Below are 23,700 nucleotides of genomic sequence, written 5' to 3' on the forward strand. Positions count from 1 at the left end.
GAGATAATAAAGGGAACATTATATTTCTTATACACTCGATGCATATTCTACGACTCTATTGCTTATCAAAATATGTGCTAGAGTTTCAAATAAGCATTATTTAGCATTATTTAACCCTTTGAGTGCAATGAACACGTATGTAGAAATGTTTACAGCGAAGATTATCGATATTAGACTATAAACACATATGTGTGTTCAGCAAAAGTTATCGGCAAAGACTATGAACGTATATATGCGTTTAACAAATTTTTTCGGTTTATATTCTTGACACAAATAAAAATTATTAGTGTAAAGAAATAAAATAATAAAAATTATCAGTCTACAGCAATTGTCAACGCGGATTGCGTGTCGTTCGTATTGAGCGCTTAACTCAAGAGCGCTCCACACTCAAACGGTTAATTGATTCTCAAACTTAATTTTTTAATATTATATATTTTTGATACTTTATTATATTGTAGCCGTTGTCGTACGTATTAATTAATTGAGATTTAGTATTGGCTTCAATATTTTTTCTCTGCCTCTTTATACAGATTGAGTTACGAAAAATACGGAATTAGAGATAAAATCTCAGTTAACGGTGAGTATATTACGAAATTGGTTCTATGTCGTTTGTGAATCACATTTCGCCAAATATAGGATGAAGAAAATTAGGCTCGTGATAAAGTCTGACGTTTTATCGACAAAGCGATCTTCAATCGGGAGAAGGGGGGGGAGCTTTGTAAAAGAGAAAGTTGCCATAAGGAACAATACAGACGAAAATGTATTTATGGTCATGTCGAGTTTTTTCACGTCATGCAAAGCGCGTGGACTGATCGATCGAATTTTGCAGTAGTTATTTTATCTCAGCGTGAAAATGTAAAAAAGCCTCTCTGGTGTCATGATATATTCGACAGCCGAATATCGTGCTGGGCAATGTGTTAAATATTCAACACATTTTCGCACGGTAGTCCAATCACGCTCGCGAGGGTGGTAAATGCGATGATGCATCGGTGCACCTAACGCTGCAACTGCCCATCATACGTCATTAGGTGTCATTAAATGCTTTCGCGCGTTGCACGAGAACATTTCGGAGATAAATTTCACCGGTCTCTGCATGTATATGTGGCAATTCCGCGAATTGCAACAAAGTGCAACAAGATGCGATGCAACGACGTGCTGCCACCTGCTCGTTCGTGCAACATCATTGGCCGCATCGATGCGTTGAGACGGTTTTGCGCGAGGGATCCGCGCGCGCGCGCGCGTGCGCTATTAAGTCGCGCGCTGTTACGTCGGGGTTCGGGAAAAAGTTTACGGCGTGGTTAGAATTTTCTTCGTGGTTTGCGGTGTGATTATTGGTTAAGCAACGCACGCGTCGCCGTCGAGAACCGGACGGAGGTAGAGCACGCTTTACACTTTATTGGCGCGTCTGGAATCGTCGTAGACGCGTTTTCCGGAACAACTCGCGCCGTAGCCACAATCCCGTCACGCCGTTTCAACGACGCGCTCGATAAATTTAACGAGATAATCTAAGGTTACTCACTGTTCACACCTCGATGAGTTTCACTCTTCGCTCGCGGTTTCGACGTGCGAACGGCAAGGTCTTGTTCCGTTTGGAAATTGTGAGGGGATGAAATCATACAGAATTAATCATATCACGGTTTTTTGGAACGGTAATATTTTATTTGAGCAATACTTTATTTCCATCCACAGCTCCTATCTCTCCGAAAGGTATCTACAACAATATCCATTATCGTGTAATCGACGCATTACTCGTGCCTATATAATTATTCCTCGTTACCATAACTCTCACAAGCATCTCCATTACGTCACGCGTCAAATAATAAAACCATCACGTACCCAGGCACCAATTACCTTCACGCATGCACTTAACGCGCGGAACCGCGAGGAAAAATTGTCGGAGGCTCGCGCGCTATTACACCTTAAACGTACGGTTTAAAGATGGTATGAAAGAAAGAAATACGCGCATTACGTATTCTAAGCAAGCAGTAAAAATATATTGAAATAAAAATACGGAAAAGTATGTCGAAAAAAATATAGTTAAACATTTGGAAATCCCAGACTGAAATAATGATCATCATAATTTACAATTATAATATTGAAATGATTTTTGCATTAAAATTAACATAATTAAGCAAAAATATAATTGAACGAGGTCACCAGGAAATAGTTGTTCCCCGCGGTTTTCCCACGCGTTTAGATTATAATCACGTCTCCACCCGCGTGATTATACACGTGTTTCTCACATTAAAATAAAAATGCACACGATGAATTGTAGAAGCATTAGCTGACCCGATTAATGTCGAGGTATTTACACAATCTAATGTAAGTAGATTTCCGAGCGCCTTATGTTCCACGCGCGTCGGAATGGTCGCGCAGCGCTGTATCGTCGCAGCATCATATCGTGTGATATCCATCAATCATGTCGCATCACGTTCGTCACAGGACCTCCGTAAGCATACGGTCTCCGGTGACGAGATTGGATACTTGCGCCTCTATTTCGAAGCTCGAGATTATTAATTACTGGGCGCTGCCGTCCCTAGCTATCAATCGCGCGGCGGCACACGTTGCTCGTCGGAGTTTCGAGATAATCATCAAGTTCTAACAAGCACTTAATATCTGATCGCTTCCGGCCCAATTTCCTGACATCCAGCACGAATTCCATGAATTCAAAATGTTTATTGGAGCGTGCAAATGGTTTTCCGGCCGAGTTATCTGCAAATCTAAAATGTTTTTTCGATTGATTTCCGACAGAAAAGAGAAGAATAGATTTATCTTTTGTCATCTACTTTAAGTTCTGCGTTTACTTAAACTGTACACATATTTGTGTTTAATATTATAAGAGCAAATATGTAAAAGAAGCATCGTTGCGATGCATTAATTCCGCTTGTCGGTTAATTTGGTAGACGCATGGCGAATATTTACAATGCAAATATTCAGATATGTGTGGGTTATTAATGAAATCATATTTTGTTATTACTCATTTTACGATATTCGGAAGTAAAGTGCGCGCGATTTCCTCTCTCGTTAAATATGATTACGCACTTACGCTTTCTACCCGAAATTACCGGCCCAACCGGCACGTCTCGTAAAGACGTAGAGATAAGGATCACATTTAGCCGGCTGCTTCTTAGTCGCGGTAAATGATGATTTGTGAATTAACGCGACGTCCCGTCGCGACGAAAATTCGAGACGACTTTGTCACTTTTCCGCAATGAAAATCCGGTAATTACTCCACGCTGGGGATAACTTAGTTTAGCGTTTTGTGCTCGGTTAATCAGTTCGCAGAGTCTCATTTATCATCTGATCTCGTTTATTGCCGAATAGGATTATCGTTACACGTCAATTTATCGATCGTATTGATGATCGAGAAATTTTGGTGAAAGCATCGCTCATTCATTAAATATTATTTTTGTAAGACTTGTGTGTTGCCTTAAAATTTAATTCTTTTCAGCGATATGCAAACTAGCACCACTTTATTTTTTGCAAATATATGATTTATGTCCCGTAAGCTGTTTCGTAATACGTACAGCAGAAAAAGTGATGTCAACTTATAATTTCAATTTCAATAACAAAATTTGACTTTTCTACGTTTGAAAAATTGCATTTGCTCTGTTCTTGGACTTTTAATTTTCCCGTCAAATATAGAAATCAAAAGATTTACGAGGAAAATCCAGGGATTTTAATAGTAACGGAATTACGGGATTGCAACTACGCATATCAAGCAAGCAGAGCCGAGAGTCATAAAGTTCAACGGCGTTGTACACACTTCTTATCATCCGAAAATCGATGCAAGCCGTATTTTCCGTGACGTTTAAGCGCGCGATTTTGCAATGCTTTATTCGTGTCATTTGGCGTTACGCACAACGACCAGTACGGTCGTTTATTATAAAGCTTATAACACTTTCCCACTGCGCTAATCTCATTCCCGGGAACCATTTGATCGCGATTTCATAATAATAATAATAATAATAATAATAATAATAATATGCACGACCCTTTCTCGCGATTGTTCGTGCGCGCCAATTATTTCGGTCTGTGTGCAATGCGGCCTATACAAAAGCGAAACGCCGTGTTTTACGGGCAATTTTGTAGAGAAAAAAAAGGAACAAGAGGCACTAAGAGGCGCTAAAGACGAATTTCGAACACGCTTCTTTGAAGTACTTGAAGCGTGAATGATCCGTCTATCGATTTGCTTTCTGGGTTACCACCTGTCGTTCGCCGGGATTATGCAAAGTCCCGACCAACAGCGGTGGACCACGGAGAAAATGTGTAATTAATCAGCGGATATTGTTGAACACTCTCCGCGACGGTTGCGCGCGCGCGAACGCGCGTTTTACGATCATACTACTACCGCACAAAGAGCGCTGTCACTTTCTCGCGACGCTCTTTTAAAATACCGGACGGTTCCAGGTTACGAATATTGCGGTTGCTGTGTACGAAAAAAAAAATAAAAAAATAAAAAAATAAAAATGTATAAAAATACAATAGATGTGAGAAACTTTTGCGATCAACTTGTTACGCTTAACGCTTTCATTCCTAAATTATTTAATAGCTTCAAAAATTGTATTTGTTATAAGAAAAAGCTTTTTTCTTATCTTTGGTTAGTAAATCTATTGGAAATGGAAAAGATAGCTACAATATTTTATTTCATAATTTTAAATACGTAGCCATATGGTTACAGTGGGAGCGAAAGGGTTAAAGAATTATCTCGAGGAATATTGTTCTCGTTTTAAACGACGGACAGAGAACGGCTCATGGCATTTGTTTCATGTGACCGTTGGTTTCTCTCTCGTGCAAACAAAGCCAAAACCTTTTTTTTCTCGTAACTGCTTCCCGAACTGCCGCAAATTGCATTAACTCCTACTCGCGGCGAGGCCTCTTCAGGAAGCTGATGGATGGCAAATATTACGCAACAACGATACGTCGATGTAGTCATCGCGCAGGAGACGCGTTCGGACGATAGAAAGTTGAGTGTCCCGTGGGCATACAATTACAATAGCAGCGATACGCTCCTGTAATGTCGGAGGTGCGGATAAGTGCCGTGAAGAAGCGAAGGAAAGAGAGGCGAGCGTTTCATCCATAATACTGAGAACATTACAATTCTCGCTACTTATTTCATTTGAGCGCAACGTAAAAATACGATCTCGACGAGAAATTACGCAAGGAAGAGGAGCTGCACCGAGTATCTCCAATAAAACACTGATGATTCCCGCGATTCTTTTTCAGCGGTTGTCAAGGGTCAAGCGTTTCCAACGCTCGTCCATAATCTCGGCAGTAATGAGTACATCGCGACGAAAAATCTGCACATCGCGATAGTATGTTTTATATGTCGAAACAAAAGCCGTGATAAAAGTCAATGCGTGAGTCAACCGCGTCGCTTCGCGAGCCCTCAGGAAATCGTGTAAACTGCCGGAGAAATAACGTGTGAAGGTTCATCGGCGGCCGACGGAATTAATAATTTATCGAGAATGTCGTCGCGCTGCGCAACAGAGGATGATGGCCGGAGAAGGATCCAGTTCAGCAAGGACGAACGCCTGCATCTGTTGAACGTGATGAGCCAGTATGCGCCACTGCTAGATGACAAGGATGTGTCGGTGTTTGATCGCCGGGAAATCTGGCGCGCGATCGAGCGGGATTTCCGTCTGGCGGGTTTTATCGGCAAGACCTCGGCGCAGCTGAAGAAATACTGGCAAAACTACAAATACCATGGCAGAAGAGTTCAGACGGTAAATCGCGTGCGTGCGCGTGTGTGTGTCTGCGTGTCGTGGATTTCTCACATGTACGACGCACGCATGAAATCTGCGTCAATGGATGGATCTGAAATTCGTCTGTTAAACGACGCTCGTCTTCTTTTTTTTCTCCGCCGCGACTCACCTTCGGCTGTCTGTCTTATCGCGGCTCTTTCTCTCGCTCTCGACTTTTCTATTTTTCTTTCCGCCGAGAGTTCAAAAGTGGACGAGAGTAAGAAACTCGTGTAAGATAATTAGTTAAACGTAGAACGGCTTGCGCTTTATCGGACGGTTCATTAAGCATCATAAAAAACAATGATTTTTATCCGATCGTTTTTACCTTTTTGCTCTTTTTTTTATGTCTTACTGAATTTACGATGTCATCAAGGCACGCTCGTGCCAAAAATGCTTGAGTATTTGCCAAAGGTCATTCCGAAACTGCGCTTACATCTTTCTTATTGTTTTCTGCTTACCGCAAACGTCATCTCACCGCAAATATATTTATCTCTGCTTGGATTCGGAATAAACAATAACCAATTAGACACGCACCATAAATTAAATTGTGGAAAATCACGCAGGATATAAGGAAGTGTTCAAACTTAACGTCGCGAAGAGAAATGGATGAGGTGCTGCATCCGGAAGTGGCCGGAAACTGTAATAATTCTGTAACGACGAAGATCGCCGAAGGATCAACCATTCCCTGCGTTCCTTTTCATCCCGACACATCGCTGCGGAACGTTGTCGAATCAGGATGTCATCAGCGTCAGATATACGAGGATAATGGAACACTCTTCCGGAAATTAAGTGCCACGCCAATCCCCCCAACCGGTATGCTCTGTGCTTATCGCGCCTCTTTGAAGGAATGCTTTTAAAGTTCCTCGCGACATTAATGCGTCAGTTTAATTCGTCTGCTTTTTCCATTTAAGTTATAATTATAAACTTTTGCAGATTAAGGTCGTTTAGCAGCTTGATGTCATAGTCTGAATTGTAATATGAAAGACTTCCGAAATTATATTTGATACCGCGAATATTAGGAAAATCTTTTTATCAACAATTAACAATAAATAATATCATATTGACGATGTAAAATAAAAGAAGTGACAATTGACTCATGGTTCTAATTATAACGTCATTGTTTCAGAATAGCCAGTTCCAAAAAATATCTCGAACTTTTCAATCTCTTAGCGTGTGTCGCGATAATAAGCTACTTCCGGGAAAAGACTCGGCCGTTTTTAAAAGGCTCTAAGTTTTATTACGCTTCTTATCCTTATTACGGCTGCACTCGCTTATCGTCGTCGTCGTCGTCGTTCTAAAGAATATTTTGTGCCTCTTTAAACCTGTCAGGCTCTCGTGAGTCGATAAGCTTTCCCCTTTAGATTCGTTCGATCGTTCCGAGACCGCGGCCGGCTTTTATCATGACTCGATATAACGGCGAAGTTCTTTATCCTTCTTATTATTCCGCTCGTTTATCGCAATTCTCGGCGAACCTTTCAAATCTTGCTATGGCTATTAACCGTGTTTCGAAAAAAGGATCTCTTCGGTAGCATCTGCCATTTCATAATCTCATTTGATCGAATGTTCTCCGATATATCATTCTTATTCGTTTCATATCAATTGATATTCTTAAGAAATTTAAAAGCAATCTATTCAAAGAATCATAGAATTATTTTTTTTTTATAAATTCTGTATTATAAAAAAAAAATTATTAAGTTGCGAATATTGAGAGCGTAGATAAGCAATTTTTATCGATAGATACTACAAAAGCTCGCGGTTTTTAGATTTAGATTCACTTGGAAAGAATCGATTCGACGCGGAGATCTCGCAGAAAAAGAGATCGAGTAAGGTTTATGGGGAATCAAAGTCATCAGGTGTGATAGACCGTAAGCTGGAGAAACCAATAGGCACCGACGTGATAGTATCTAACACAGACATCTCGGACAATAGTGTGACTGTGTCAGTGATTTGCCCTGAAAGAACTCCCGAGCTTTTCACCAGGAATCAGCCGAAAAGAAAACGCGAAGACGATGCGTCACTAGATAGATCTTCTTTTCAAAGCAGCGTCTCTGTCACTTTAGGTGAAAAACTTAATTTAATTTCTGCAGTTTGCTTTTCTTTGCCAGTTACGCGCTCTGTTTGAAGGATTTATCAATCCTTACATTGTTATTATAATGCTCCTTTTTATTTTTCATTTAAATTGTCAACGATACAGAGTTCTTGATTTGATTATTTATGCAATTGGTTTTCGAATGGAGTATTTGTAAAATGTAATAAATCTTAATCTAGTGAAAATGGCATTTCATCGGAAAGAAAGATATTGACGTTATTTTTTGCGCTCCGTGGCTTTGATATAAATCCATCTTTGCACAATCTTGAATAAAAAGATCACAAGAAAGAAACTCGAAATTGCAGACAAATCGTTGGCATGTCGCAGCAACAAAAAATTTCATTTCTCCATTTAACCACCAGCTGCATCGCCGAGCAAGAAACGCAAGGACGATGATCACTCCATTTTCCCGGCCGCTGCTGGCGCGGCGAAAGGACGCTGCTTCTTGCTGCAGCCCCGACAGACTGATAATCACGGCGAAGTAATTAGCGACAGAGGGAATATGGTTGAAAAGCGTCGGAAATTGGAGCCGGCTAAGAAAAAACCTGTCATTTTACCGTCGAAATATGCGTCACGAAGCGAAGTCTTGCACTCAAAATCAGCGAAAAAGATTCCTCCTCCGGTTATTAGCAGATCCGAAGAAAAGACTTTTCCGGGAAAAGATTCCGCTGCATCTTTTCGTGTTCAAGACATTGAGGATACGACATGCTATCAAAGCGGATGCGAAGAATCAAAGATTCACGAAAACGCAACGTCGCGAAATCATCGCGAGGACGACTTGAGCGAAACCGATACTACGGGAGCGCGCACTTTACTCGAAGATGCGGGATTATGGGATCGGGATACGGTCGGTGTGCTCCAATCGGAACTGCGGGACGAACTGGGTTACCGGCTGATGCTGCACCGGCTGGAAGTATGCGATTTTCGAAACTCGCGAGGAAGGGATTCAAGCGACTACAAGGGACGATTATGTTGCAGACCGAGGAGAAGCGGCTGAAAGTGAAAATCGCTGAGATGGCTATTCAGGAGATTCGATTCAGGATTCAGGCACTGAACGAGGACATTCGACGTGCGGACGAGCTGCACGAGTTGCATCTGGCACTTGCAACGGCTCAAGCGGTAAGCCGGGTCGGATCCGCGAACACGATATTGCGAAAGCGCATTCACTCGGGATACTGTCATCCGCAGTCAATGGTTCCATTAATTTTTTTGCGCTATGTGCGCGAGCTGCACTCATTCGATTTTTCACGAGATATCCGATAATCCGACGTCTCGCGTACGAGCGTAGAATTTTTCCACCTATCGAACATAAATAATCGTCAGGGAAAATATTTTTTTCAGAAGCATATTTCCACAGAGACTCATAACTCACTTTATGATATGGCATAAATGTAATATCGACGTTACGCGGCGAAATGCTTTTCGTAATCACGATATTATTTTAAATAATGATCGTATTGTTAGGTAAAAAGAATTCTTTGAATTTTAAACTTGCCTGCGTTAAAAAATTTTTTAATAATATACGTGCGCACAAATTAAAAGCTTGATGTACAGATATTACAAATCGTAGTTTTATATAGGGAAACAGAAATGTTTATATTTTATAGACTTGAAAAAAATTTCACTCTTACCTCAGCAGGATACTCGAGGGCTGCATGCTTAAAGATCTTCTGCTAGAAGCGAACGGCGACTCTGCGAAGAAAAATGGGTGCATCGGAAAATACGGAAAAGACGGATGTGTGCTTGAAGTTATTTTTATTAATCACCATCATATCGCATGTCACGATGTCGTCATTTAGAAAAAACGCATGGGACCATACAAAATAACAATGCGCTTAGATTTTTGTAGTAACCGAGCAACGTCTCGAGGTCGCGTTTATTTGTTGCGTTCGCTCTCTGCTTTTCACTTCTTTTTTTCTTTTTCTTTTTTTTTCTCTTTTTGTCGTGTCTTTCGCAAGATCAGAGCAAATGCAACCCATTTAACGGATCGTCGATTGTACAACAAACTACGGAACAATAATTTTTATATCACCTAACAAGACGCCTTTCATCCCATCAGCACCGCATTCTCCCACTATCGTATCGTCGAAGCTTTTTCCACCCCTTGTTAGACTCTCCGCCATCTCGCTCCTTCTCCATTTTCTTCGCTCCATACTTAGTGTTTCTTCTCGTATTTAGTGATTGTTAATAATTATCACAGAAAGTTCGTAAAACAATGATGTTGACGTTTATTAAGTGTACGTGTACTCTGTTGTTCGTGTTTCTCCTTTTGTACGCGCGAAGTGGATGCAATGTTCAGGTATGCGTGTGTACGCGTGTGTGTGTGTGTGTATTCATGGGCGTGTCTCTCGAGAGTGTACATTATGCTTTTAGACGGAAAAGTTTTGCATGTTGCTGCAAATATAGTAACAGTAGTTAGCGTTAGAGTACATACTAGCGGTAATAGTAGCGGTACGACTAGCGATAAGTGTAACGGTACACATTAGAATAGCCTTCGTGCTTCGCAGCGCTTAAGAATAGCAATATTACTATTAGTAGAATATACTTTTCTCTTTATTTTAACTTTAGCATCGAAAAAGTCCTTTTTTTTCGAGATCGCCGGTGCGATAAAACGAATGTGAAAGAGAGATAGAGAGAAAGAGAAAGAGAGAGAGAGAAGGTAATTGTGGAGAGAAATGTCGGAAAAAACTGACGCTTATTTTCCACGCGTATCTCTGCTCAATTCCATCGCAATTCCGTTACGTTTGTCGTCTCCCAGAGCGCTTGTACTCGCAAGTGACTACCGAAGGAAAAGTATGAATAATTCACAACATTGACCGTCGTATTTACACTTTGCAATTTCGCAATGTAGTCGGGACAGTATGTATAATTAACCGGTTAATTAAGGGTGAAGCTTAACATCCGCACATAGAGACTATCTCAAAACTATTTCACTTTTCCTTTTTTATCTACGAATTTTTTTTTACACCGCTTACGTGTTTTTAAAGAAAATATAATTACATGGTATTTTTTAAATTATTATTTAAAAATGTTTAATTAAATTTAATTATTTTATTTAATTTTTAATTAAATATTATAACAATAAATGCATAAAATTCTGGCAAAAGGATTATTGGAATTAATTGTTGAATAAATAAAGAGTGGAATTTTGTCGATCATTTTTGTGTTTGAAAATTAATTTAAAAATTCATTTTGAATTGTCAAGAACGATTTATGGTCCGATATACTTGCTAAGAAGAAATCGATTCCAGAATCAAAGTATTCATTAAATGAAAGGAGTGATAATAGTTCCGAGGCACTCTACATAATCGCATTGATGCTCTTCTTACGTCAACCTTCTATAACTCACAATGAAGTAACGCCCTAAAGCTATTTTTACGTTGCCGCGGTAGATACACTGATTCATGTACCTTCGAGATAACCGACACTTCCCGGAGGAGTGATATAGTCAGAGTGGCTCAATAACAATCGGAAAATGGGTTATAGAAGGTTAAGCTTCACAATTCTTTTTGAGGCACGTAAAACTGCAACAGATTTATCTCTAACCATTAATAAGGATATATCAAAGCAAATGAACGCGTAAGAAATACAAAGCGCAGGTCTTGGAAATCCGCATAGAGGTCTAGTCTTCCGCGTTGAACCGATCGAATCGAATCACCATAAACGTTCCATTTATTTTCGCGGTGCTGAAAGCGCAGGTTGAATTTGCGTGAGCGCATAAGACTGCCGTAAAAATTCCAAATCTCGGAATCATCCTAAAAATGTGGTGAGAGCGCAATTCCGTGGACGGCAGTTCGCGGACGCGACGACAGTTTTATCCTCACCGAAGTGAGCCTTTTGTCTCCGCAGCCCGTCGTCTCCGATCCGCGTCAAAGCCTTTGTCACAAATTAGCGGTGGAAGTTGTGCTTGATTGCAGTATAGAAATCCTTGGGAAAGCCGTCTGTGAAATGACTAATTTCTCATTTTCATCATAATATAACAAAATTAAATTCTTTATCGGAGACAGCGGCGACTTTAAATTAATTATTGTAACGCGCCTCAAGGGATTTAAGCGATTGCCGCGATTACGTTATACACGATGAACGAATACAAGTACGAATGCGACGATTGCGGCTTGTTTGCTGAATTAAATTTGCATCGAGAACTCTTATTTCACAGCCATTAGCGCTATCGAAATGCGATCGAGCCGAGTCCTCGGCAGTTGAAATTATGTTAAATTGTAAAAAATTAGCTGCACGACGATGCAACAGATATCCTTTCGCACTGATCTCGCTTAAATTAAATATGCAAACCCGCTTAACGAATACAAATGGAATGATTATTCGGTCCGATAATTGCGTAATGATCTCGGGGAGGATTCGCTGCGATTATTTTTTTACTTGTGTGTCTTTTTTTTTACTTCCGTTATGCTGATCACGTTCAAACTCATTAATCATTAATTACCAACGTTAATGACACCCGCTCGCGAAAAAGATGAACCGCTCCGAGATGAACGTGGAGAAATTGGAAAATCTCGCCTCGAACCAGGCGCGCGCTGCGCTTTTTGATTTCCTTCCGTCCTCCTTTACCAGCGCTTTCTGTTCGTCCATCTTTTTTGTCCCCGCCTCTCCCGTTCCCCTTACCGCTCTTTTTTGCGAGTTATGAGAGACCTTCGGCTCGTACAAAGCGTTCACTACGAGAATTTATTTAACACGAAAAGCATCTAGGATTTTTACTAAGCGAGATTCGAGGCTCTTACACGTATGCTTCTCGTTGAAAATTGTAAAAATTGCTTAAGACGACTTTTTTTATTTAGTAACCCCTTATACGAAGATAAGTAAACTTAACTCGACGCACGCCCTCCTCGTTCGCGTACGTCTTCTCATCTCTCGCGTCTCCGTTCTCTGCCCTGGTCGGGAGGGGTAAGAGCTCATCAGCGGGTTTAACTTTGCGCCAGAGCGGAAAAACAGTTCCGGCATTTAAGAAAATAACTAGCATACCGCGTTTGCGCGCACGCGGGGTACTCGCGGATATTGGAAAAGCTGAGCTGGCTAAAGCTGATGGATTATTTCTTTTCTCATTAAACGCTTCTAAAATCGCTCTCCATTGTGGCGCACAGTCACTTCCTGCCGGTGCAATATTCTCCCGCCTGACACACGTCGCCGGCGAAGATCGATGTGCGAACGCCGGCGATAAAAGTCCCGCTCGCGGAAATTCGCTCGCCCTGGTCGAAGCCTGGTGACAACGATGTTCTCCTCGTGTTTTTTTTTTTTTTTTTTTTTTTGCAATTTTTGACGCAATGATGCTGCAGGGATGCGTCAGAGACGCGTGATAGAAAAATAGAACTTTCAATCGCCGCGATAACTCGTAAAAGTGAAGAATTGTAGAAAGAGATGCTCTCTCTCTCTCTCTCGGTGACATGATCGCTGCGGGAGATCATCGTCAGCACCCTCCAGCTCGACCATTTCCATCCGCATCATCATAGTAATTCGTTACCTCGCGCTGCTCCAAGTCGAACGGGTATGCATACCGCTCACAGCTTGGATTGAGTTGCACCAACAGTTTACTTCAACTAACTTCAGGTTCAGTGATTCGCTATCTCCAGCTAGATTATAATCCTACGCGAATTTAGTTATGCGAATCCTTTGATAAATTTGGAAATGGAATTTGATTATGTAACACTGTTGAAATTAAGTTTGGCAATGAAGTTTCAGCAAAGTAAGTTTCGCAAATGCAAACGATTAATAAAACATTTTCCAATTAATTTAAAATATACACTTTACATTAAGCAAATTTCAGACTTGAGCTTGAATTATTAAGGTATATAGCCAAAAATTTAGTCTCCAAGTTTATCAGAATGCACGATCTGTTGAAATTTGCCGCAGAGCTTTTCGGAAAACTCTGCGCAAACAGAATGGGAGTGTTATAAATTTAGGTTAACTGATGTTCGTGCAACCAGCTCTTAACTCTCAACAGCAATTAAAAACCTCCTCCACGACCAAAGTGTTCCACGATTATTGCTAGAGTTCAAGTGATATCCGGACTGCGTTCGCAGCAGACTTTAAACGCGGCTGCATCCATTTCTTTCGGACAGGTCGGAGTGAGCGGAACCAGCCATAACGTTCCGTTTGCACTTATTTTCCCTGTGGGAAAAATCACTTCTGTCTCTCGTCGCGTCGAAAAATTTCTCACTCCGACTTGTCTGAATCGGGACGCGTCTGAGGCATGCTACAAAAAATATTTCATGACCGTTCGAGTTGCATCCACAGTTCCGCGCGGCTAAGCATGCACGCGAGCCGTTATCGCAAGAATATCGTAAAGTCTTAAAAAGTAGAGTGTTATCAGCAAGAATGTAGATCTTATGTAATACAGTGACAGTAATGTAAAGTCGAGTTTGAAGCCTTACCTCAAGTATCTTAGTAACGTAGAAGTATAAAAATAACGAGCTGACGATTCGTCCGGAGTTCCCCATGCGAGTAACTTTCAAAGTAAGAGACTGAAAATGCACAAGTATGTCAAGCTACTGTGATAAGGTTGAATCTTTTAAACCGCAAGATATTTCCCTAGATACTACTTCCTTATAGCGCTATAATGGTGATAACAATAGTAATATATTTCTCGAAGAATATAAGTCTACGCGTACGAACGATGAAGAGTACACATTCAGCTAAATTATTTCTTGCGTTGCACAACCAAATCCGTGGAATATTATTTTAAATTGTTTCAGAATTTATAGATATGAAATATTCTGCCATCAATTTTGCGAGTTTAATTGAAAAAAATTCATTAAATTTATGATTTATGTTATTTTGACTTATTTTGTTACATAGAAATAAACTATATATTTTTTTAATTGATAGTATACAATACTTGTATTAATTTCTAAATTGTAGAGGTTTAATCGCGATTTAGCAAAAAAGAAAAGGAAAAAGACTGAAAAAAGATTAAGATCTTGATAACTATATAACGAATATGACGCTTACGAGCAAGACGCTGAGAGCGAGAAATGATATGAAATTTTTCACATTTTTGATGACAAGTTCTGAAATAAATCTCTGCGACATAGCTCCGGGACGTAAGTAAATTTGCTCACCGGTGTAAAATACGCGTCGTGAAATACCCGTTATTTAAACGGGACTGCAAGCGCCGCAGTCTAATGCGCGCATGTACTACACGTGTTGATCTCCGCCAATATTTATATTCGCATTACGGGGAATCTTGTGGGGCGCCCCCGGGGCGATTCGCATGCTCCAAGATCGCGGATAAGTACACGTTGTTGTTGTTTAAAAGTGATTAAACGCCGGGTCGCGCGTGACAATTAAGGCGGCGCTCCGCGAGCTGCAATTTCGAGCCGACATTAAAGCATCTCTCGGTAGCGATTAGGCTTTCTTGCATGTTTCAGCGCGTGGCATTTCGCCAGCATTTGTCAGATTTTACAGTCTTGTCAGCAGAAACGCTTTGTCGCACGAATAACACTTTCTGTCTCTTCGCACCGTCGCGTGAAATATTTTTCTCGGTTGTTACCGCTCTTGCGAACCGTTTTCTTTAGGTTTACAAATATTGTCCCCATCGTTTCGCTTTGCGAAAGCGCGTCAGCGGAAATAACAGAACGAATTTTCTCCATTGATTCGCGGTCACTGCGACAACATACTCGTATGACTATTCTGTAAAGACGTAAATGTGTAAGTACGCGATGGATATATTGAGATATATTAAGATAACATGGCACTTTGTAATAATTTATTTGTTTACGCGCGCTCAAAATTGAGGGAAGTCCGACAACCGCAGGCGATTTTACGAGTTTCCTGATGCGAGTGCGATTTAGGGCAGAACCCTGACACCGCTGTAAAGTTCGTGACATCGCGAAAGTTAGCGGAGCAATTCTCTCAATTGAACGAGTATCGGGAGCGGGTTCGAATGCCCTCTACCTCGATGCGATATTTCCGTCCGAGTATCACTCGGTCCACTCGGACGTAAGCGATTTCGAAAGGGGGTTACATCGGAATATTCTCTGGATCGATCCGACGCAACGACTAAGCCCGCGCGCGCGATTGCTACCGGTTGTCCGTGCCAGCTCTGGCCGGTTTAAGCTTCTTCTAGAGCGCTAGAGACTCGCCATCGAGTCAGCTCGGATGATCGAACGGAAAGAAGAAACGACTTCCCGGGGATTTTAACTTAAGATTCTTATAAAGCGCACAAAGTTCTGCGGCGGCGATCTACTTACGCCGAAATTCCGATTGACGTAAACACGACGAATAAATCCCTCGAGCGACGGATGTAAGTTCGGCAATCGCGAAAAGTTACGTACGAAGTTTTGCATAATAGCATTCTTGTAATGGCGATCCCATATATTGTAAAATGCTATTTACTCGCTGTTATTATGCCGCGAATTAATCGAGGTAACGCCGCAATATCTTTTGTGCGTAATTTCCGTTTAATAATCTGTCAATTCCTCCGCTGTCTGATGTCATAATGCAAAATAGTTGACGCACGCGTCTCGAGGACTCTTAATTTCACTCTTCGCGGCGCGAGATAAAAGATTCCTTTCGAAGAAAAGCACCTTATAACAGATCCTTGATCCCTCTGCGGAGTTACGTAAGCGAATATAGCGGCCAATAATCGTGATCGAATGTGGCAAGCCCGCGTCTTCGGAAGTAGATTGCAGGTAATAATATTAATGCCGTATCTCACCGAATAATATTTGCCGATATCATTTTAGTCGACGGTAGTCGAGGTTCATACAAGATGGAAAATGAAAAAGAAAGAAAAAAAGGATAGTCGCCGGTAAGGTTTGCCAATATCGAGTCGTTCTACGATGCCCGTCACGCAGAGAAAACATCCACGCCATTTTCGCCGAGGACACGCGTGTCTTTCGTACTCTCGCTCTCGCGTCCGAGCGCTCGGAGATCGTAAATATTTGGCGCGGCTAAATAATGGGATATGTCGATCCGTAACGAGTGATTGATACTTCGCCGGCGTGATGATACCGCGCGCGGGCGTGGCGTCTCGTTTCCGACGAATTTCGGATATTGATCCTTTCTCATGGGTGATTAGTTTCGATTTCGCTCGCGCTCGAGAGGGGGGATTGACTCATCAAACGGTTCGAGAAGAATGCTTAATATTTGCTTATGAGTAGGTCGTGTCGCGGATGCAAATTTCGCGACCCAGCTTTTTACGGCGGTATTATTAGCTGTTTTGAAATCATACAATCGAAAGTCGCGATACACTGTTGAAACTTTAGAGAGGATAATTGGCGTCGTGAACACGAATTCTTAAATGCTTTCCAAGCGGTTATATTACGAGCAAACACAATGTCGAGCGCATAATGGCTTTTGAGTTTATCATGGATATAATTAATCGCCGCCCTTGGCTGCTGATGTATTGCACTATGCAAACATTTATCCCGGAATTTCCGCTGCCGCGCTGTTGTTATCGTCGCGATTTTACCTTGCAGCGAAACTCGAATCGCTAACCGCATTGTATGTATTGCGGCGAATCCCTCGATAAAGAAACGAGGAAAACAAGTAAGGGAAGGAGTGAAACATGCGCGCGAGAAGAAAAATACGCGGTAGAGGTGGTGAAAATGCTCGGCAGCATTTTACGAATAGAAGCGAAGGTGTGAAAAATAAAGAAAGGGATGAAGAATAGCTCAAATTTCAGTCGGCCATAAATCTCGAGCTGGCGGAAAAATCTGCAACTAGTCGGGCAACGAAATTAGCGGTGGAATGAATAGGAAGCGAATCGAGACCGCAGGCTGCGAGAAACGGCGCCGTCATCGAATACGTTATAAGGAAAATGAGTTTCGCGAAATCCACTTGTCTGGAGAGAGCCGAAGGCTTTGGCGATCGTTCAAGTTTTTACTCGGAAATAAACTTATCCGCGGCCGACCGTTGAAATTCCAGCCACGTGGGGACTTAGGCGAAAATGGAGGAAGGGAGTGGAACCGTCGGGACGGAACGACACGAGTGTTAAGGGTGTGAGCACACGCGTCTTGAATTTATGGCGAGCCGACGACGACGGCGTGTTTTCGTGCGACTGAAAAATTAAGAAAAGGTGAGACGAGATACAGACGCTTGTAACGTCGAGCGTCGTAAATTTGGCGGCGCGTCGGAAAAAATGGGAAACGACACGGAGTGTTGCGACACGGAGATAAAAACTGCAGAAATATGAACACGGTGGTTCTCGTTATTCCATAATTTTGAGCTTTAAACCACGCAGCCATTTGCTTTTACGACGGAAACTCACTCTAGCATTCTGAAAAATGTCGAGTAAGCATGCATCTCGACAGGCTTCCTCGATGCGTCGCTTCGCAGAGAGTTTCAATATACTCGTTTTTTCATTCCGTCGGGCGAAAAGCTTGTCTTGCCTCGAGGCGAGGTAGTATTTATCGTAATGCCGATGCTAGGCGAACCATTCATAATTCTCCGCGTACACACGGTTACATGAAGCTTGGTGTGGGTCTGCGTAGCCTTTTGTAAATGAAAAATTAAAGAATAAGAGCGTGCGATAAAATACACGGGAACCATATTGAGCTGCGGTACGTTGTTAATGCCCGAAAAACACAACGAAACAATTTATTTCATTGCATTGTTCAACACGCGTTTGGTTCATTCATTCGTGTGCGAAATGCATTACGAATCTTAAATCATGCGTGATAGTGGTCGAATTTTAAGCGGCGATTTATTTCGCAAAAAACGCGATGTCGAATATATATCTTGTAAAATTAATATCTGCTCATCACACAACGGACGTTGAATTTATTTTTACGCATCGGCCCTGCACAATCTCTAGTGTGTAAAAAAATTTTTACACAATTTTTCATCCGTTCTGCGAATTAATGCAAGTGCACGTTATTTAGAGTAATAACGTGTGCTTCGTAGCGTTGCATTTAAATCTCTAGAGATATTCCGGACCTGTGAATTTTCGCTGCTGGTTACGCGACATTTCTCCTGCGCGGACTGCTTCCTCTATGTAGGTTGACTCGTATCTCTTCTCGCTTTACACTCACCCAATCGCAGAATGGCGGAGCGCGAAGCGATAGAGAGAGATAGGGTTCCGCTTTGAAAATTCAATGGCACTGTGAATTCGAGTTTTTCAAAGGGCATCCTTTTTTATTCACATCCGTAAACTTATTTCTCTCTCTACAAAAACATTTAATTCCCCTCGCTGTAGCGAGGGATTTTTTCTGAAACGTGCGTCGCAAACATGTTTTGAAATATGCTCATTAACACGCTTACATTCGTCGGAAAGGAAATAAATTAATTTTTTGTTCTCGTTCTTGTCATATCAAATTAATACGGTCGCGCAGTACAATACGTTTGATAAAAGTTGCAAGAAAGGCGCATTGTTGAAGAGGAATAAGCCGAGGAAGCGCGAACTTTAATTTTTTTGCCGGAAATGTAGTTTAGGCGCTCCGCCGTGCAGTTTTGGCAGTAACGCGCTACATATTGCATGGCAGTGCCGGACCAAGTGCCTATGCATTTTTCATAAGTCGTCGGCGATCTCGTCTCAGACCTTACTTAACTCACTATTTCTGTCCGCACCCAGCGCTCGCTTTCGCGAAATGTTTTCTCAATTTTCTCGGCAGCGCGACAACTATCCTCTTCCTCGTGTAAACATCAGTTTATTCTTTAAAAGCGTCTGACCCGGGGATCGCGAACCGTGCAAGATTTATGACCTCGGGTTTCCTCATCGGCGCGGAATCCATCCTCGTCCGATCGCGCGCGTATAAGAAATGCCATCGGGGCGCGGCTTGGTTCCTTCCGCCCCGCTTGGCTCTTTCCACCCCGTTCTTCCTTCCTTCCTTCCTCGCGTTTCTCACACTTTCCGACATTCCTTTTGTTTTCCACGTAGATCCGCCCGCATTTCGTCCGGTCATATTCTGCGGAATGCAGAATGTTATAACGGATCGATCGGGGAGACCTGGCGCGTCTCTTTTTGCCCCATCTATAACCTCCGCCGCTGCCTTTAATCGTCCTTGACGCTCTCGCTCTGTCGCGCTGGATTTTCCCCGCTCTTATCCCGACGACCATCTGACGCTCTCCTTAATATCGGAGAATAGGAGATCCGAAATTCCGATAAATCCGTGTACCAATAATGTTACCGTCGCGCGGACGCCCCTGCTAAATGCAAGTCGTTATCGTAGTTCGCTCCTTGTTTCGCTTTATTGTCTCTCCGTGTGCGCCGCACGATTACGGAGAATCAATTGCGTCAATCGAGGGAATTTTTGACGTGAAATCATTTTCCTTCGTTTCGTCTTAATCGCCTCTGTCAAACGCAAAGATCGCTCAAAGCGTAATCCTCCCCTCGCTCAACGTATAATCGCTCTTTTCGTTCGCTCTCTTTCAATCTGACGTTTCTCGCCCTCTCGCGTTTCGCGTCTTTTGACTTCATTTTAATATTAGATGAAAGCACGTCTTACATTATAATGATTAATTGATCGCCATTATGCAAGAAATGTAGATTACCATGCTCCTTCCGTCTCGCTACACCTTTTTTTTCATGCAACTTTTAATTAGTTTTTTTTTTCGGATAAAAATACTCATTCTAAATTACGCCAAGTACTCTTTCCTTTATTGATCGTTAGCTTTGTTCCACTTGAATCATCTTGAATGAAAATTTTGACCCTTCGAAGTTCGGAAGTAGAATATCAAGAGCATCAATGGCTGATTTCAGGCGAGGATCCAACTTTGGTTTGTTAATATTCAACGATCGGTTGTTATCACTCATATTTAATAAGCTTATCCATTATTTTCATCAATCTCGCTTTCTTTATAATTCCATTTTTACAGCGTCCAGTGGTTATTCCATTATCGAAGCGCACTTGTGATACAGCCAATAATAACATAACTTTGCTTGTTATAATTGAGGGGTTGGTGGCATATCGTTTTCCTACATTTACTTTAATCATATTCTCTCGCGTTTCTCTCCGATTATATATTCTATAATTTTGCGAGGATTCCATTGATAATATACGCGGTGCAGCTGGTAGATTGTACAACCGACCGCTTCACAGTAAATGACGTAAAACATGCAACGCTTATTAATATCGCGGAAAGCGGATTGTCATTATCCATCTTCTCCTTTGCTTAGTCATCATCGCCGTATCTCCGAATTTTTGCCACGCCGTCTGAAGCCGCGCGTTACGCAACGCGAGTCGATACTCTCGCGATGGCGCCGCCGCCGTTCCTCGAGAAATCATCTTACACGCGCAAATGGTACGATCGACGGCGTCAAATCGGCGTTGCAATTTTGCCAGTAGCACGCAACGCTCGTTAACATCCAATACGTAGTTCGTACTTTTTGACATTTCAAAATGAATAATCTACAACACATCTAAGCGATTATGTAAAATATTATATAAAAGTCCGCATTATCGGCGTTTACGGTTGAATTAGTAACGATGAGAAAATTGGATAAAAGCGTGTTGCGTAAAAAAATAAAAAAATAAAAAAAATAAAAAGGAACGGTTGAATTGTATTGTTGTTACTGCGCTATTCATTATTGCGAAATTTGTACATTTCTCAGATCTTCTCGTCGGTTTTGCCGGTAGTTGAAATGCATGCGAGCTCATTGTAACTTTAGAATTTTTGTTCGCCGCACTCGCTACGCAACGCCGCACAATATACGATCAGTAGTTGTCTGCATTTGAATGTTTAACCCCCGCTGTAATTTTCTTGCTACCCACCCGTCGTCCCTGCTCCATTCTCGTTCTCTTTTCCCCCAATGCAGCGCCGCGCTGCAGCGATCGGAAATAATCCCGGCGAGCTTCGTTGAAATTCGAGCAGCGTGCTTGTCGAGTGTCTTCAAGTTTTACTCGTTACCTCATATTACCGTGACGTTACTTTGCCAAGCGGAATAAGGAAAGTGAAGGGAAAGGGAAATTGAGGGAAGCGGAGCTATGCGACAAAGGAAAGTGCTGTAGAGACGAGAGAACGTCCCGACGAGAGTTCTCTTCCCTGTGATTTATATTATCTTCATCGTTCGTACTAACAATTTATTCGTATTGTTGTTCCGCACGCTGTCTCTAGCTAAAAATGTAATCTGCCACGTCCAGTCTCCTTGAAAGCTACGATTACTCGAACGCTAGACATCTATTATTAGCACCGAGATTCTCGAAATCGGATCGTTAACGAAGATGGAGCGATCGATTCACCAACGGGGAACGAGAACCGATCTTTCTCCGAGAGTGAGAAAGAGAGATAGAGAGGAGAGAGAGAGAGAGAGAGAGAGAGAGACAGAGAGAGAGAGAGAGAGACAGAGAGAGAGAGAGTAAAAAAGAAGTGATACAGACTAACTCATCGACGAGAGATCTCTCCAAAAATATTCGCAAATCTCTGCATCTCAGACGCCTTTCGGCTTATTGCCTATCTATTTTTTCGCGTGCATGCCAAACCGCGCGGATGTGGACTTGCCTTTTCATAAAGTCGTTTCTCATCGGCCGATTATCGGGACGAGCGGCTCGCCAAGCTCGCGTCGACAATTACGTTGATGATGACGATGTCGAGGCTCCCGATTTCGATGGCTCGCGTGCCGCCGTTGATGAGAATTGGGGTTACTCGCCGCCGAGCGAGAGCGCTTGGACGATCCTTGGATCGGCCTTGCTGCCCTCTCGGAATTCCTCGAGCGTAAGCTTATCGTCGTGGTTCTTGTCCATTTGATCGAAGATCTTGTCGACCCTCTTTTGCGGGGTATTCTCATCCTCGGCTTGCGGCTGCTGTCCCTGAAACATCCACCATTGTCCTCCGCTTAGAATTTCATTAACCAATGTTATCCTATAATTCTCAAATTGCACTTCTCCTTAGTGGATTGAAATAGTTTCTTATCACAGATTACGAATAGTGTGCATTTTGCGAATTAAAAAGTAGCTAACAATAGTCTTAGAGAATGTTAACATAATAATTTATTAATGAATTTTAGTGCTAAACATGCATGATAGCTATAATATAGAAAATTTAATTCCTACTATTGTGAAATTTTATTGCTATTTCGACAACGGCAATGATGAATTTTTATTATCTATTATTATTTTATTGCAACGCATTTATTGCTCCGATAGTGCCATCTGATAGTTTATAATATCGCGAGATATTGACTTTTAATGCATCGTTTGATACGGCGGGGTTAATTGAAACCAACCGATCCGCTAATTGCCGACCATTGTGATCCGGCATATCGTTTTATCGGCTACATTTAGCTTTCAATCGTGTTACGTGGCTCGATCGAGTTTATTGTTTCAAAGTCTACACGTTATCAAAGTTTCGGTTCGTGCGCTTTTGTCAGCCGCGCGACCCGCATGTTTATGGATTACCGAGTCCTCGCGGGGGTATGCATATAATATGTCACTGTATTTCTCTTTGAGATTAATATTAACGAGACTTGGGGGTGATTAATGGCGAACCGTTGTCGCGCGACGGATTTGCCGCGCGTCGCGTCGAACGAGTTTTGCGCAAAAATTTGCACGGGCAACTCTCTCTATAAAACAACACTCCGCAATGTCGGCATATTTTACCCGATCTCTCAAGAGTTCGTGTAGCGTGAGTTTTTCCGCGAGTTTTTCATGTCGCGATGGAAGTAACATGCATTTCGCGAAAAGTTTCAGCTGAAAGTGCGCAATCACGACGGCGCGTGCGGGTCTTTTTAACCTTTGTTCGTATGTTAAACTTCGTTCGTAATTTAGTTAGCGCCTTTCTCTGCATTACAGAGGAAGGTGCTTTTAGCAAGAACACGCGCCAACTAGTGCGTATTTTCCGCCCACGTCGCGTGTTACGACAACGTCGTTCCGAATGAAACAATTAAATTTTCAATACGCAGCATCGCGGAAGGGATTATAGTGCATATAATAGGACACATCTCAACTTCAAAGAAACTGCATATATCGCGCTTGT

The 23,700-nt window shown here is 42.0% G+C and overlaps 2 protein-coding genes and 1 long non-coding RNA gene across 7 annotated transcripts in view; 2 read left to right on the forward strand and 1 right to left on the reverse strand.

Moving 5' to 3' along the window:
• The window catches only part of LOC105672836 (uncharacterized), a 46,029-nt gene that overhangs the window by 11,684 nt on the left and 10,645 nt on the right, over nt 1-23,700 (forward strand). The window lies entirely within an intron of this gene.
• Nucleotides 3,936-9,839, forward strand: LOC137001414 (uncharacterized). 4 transcript variants are annotated; one of them, XM_067360223.1, is made up of 6 exons: nt 3,936-5,726; nt 6,308-6,557; nt 7,508-7,804; nt 8,196-8,746; nt 8,812-8,952; nt 9,470-9,839. In XM_067360223.1, exons 1-6 carry the CDS (start codon nt 5,469-5,471, stop codon nt 9,494-9,496), a joined length of 1,524 nt encoding a protein of 507 aa, XP_067216324.1. In that variant the 5' UTR covers nt 3,936-5,468; the 3' UTR covers nt 9,497-9,839. The 4 variants fall into 4 exon arrangements, with proteins under 4 accessions (XP_067216324.1, XP_067216325.1, XP_067216330.1 ...); XM_067360224.1 differs by having other exon boundaries at nt 9,473-9,839; XM_067360229.1 differs by lacking the exons at nt 3,936-5,726; nt 9,470-9,839 and adding an exon at nt 5,789-5,974 and having other exon boundaries at nt 8,812-9,103.
• The window catches only part of LOC105672833 (frequenin-2), a 44,010-nt gene continuing 29,881 nt past the window's right edge, over nt 9,572-23,700 (reverse strand). For both annotated transcript variants that reach the window (XM_012368017.2, XM_067360603.1), the window contains one exon: nt 9,572-22,535. In XM_012368017.2, the coding sequence (XP_012223440.1) occupies nt 22,368-22,535 (168 nt within the window). In that variant the 3' untranslated portion in view covers nt 9,572-22,367. The remainder of the gene's footprint in view (nt 22,536-23,700) is intronic.

The sequence above is a fragment of the Linepithema humile genome, chromosome 1, assembly GCF_040581485.1.
Source record: "Linepithema humile isolate Giens D197 chromosome 1, Lhum_UNIL_v1.0, whole genome shotgun sequence".
NCBI lineage: Eukaryota > Metazoa > Arthropoda > Insecta > Hymenoptera > Formicidae > Linepithema > Linepithema humile.

Excerpts from the sequence above, each read along its gene's own strand:
- LOC137001414 (XM_067360223.1), top strand. The coding sequence starts at position 5,469 with ATGTCGTCGCGCTGCGCAACAGAGGATGATGGCCGGAGAAGGATCCAG. Across the intron at positions 5,727-6,307 it reads ATGGCAGAAGAGTTCAGACG|GATATAAGGAAGTGTTCAAA; the intron begins GTAAATCGCGTG and ends AAAATCACGCAG. Across the intron at positions 8,747-8,811 it reads TGATGCTGCACCGGCTGGAA|ACCGAGGAGAAGCGGCTGAA; the intron begins GTATGCGATTTT and ends ATTATGTTGCAG.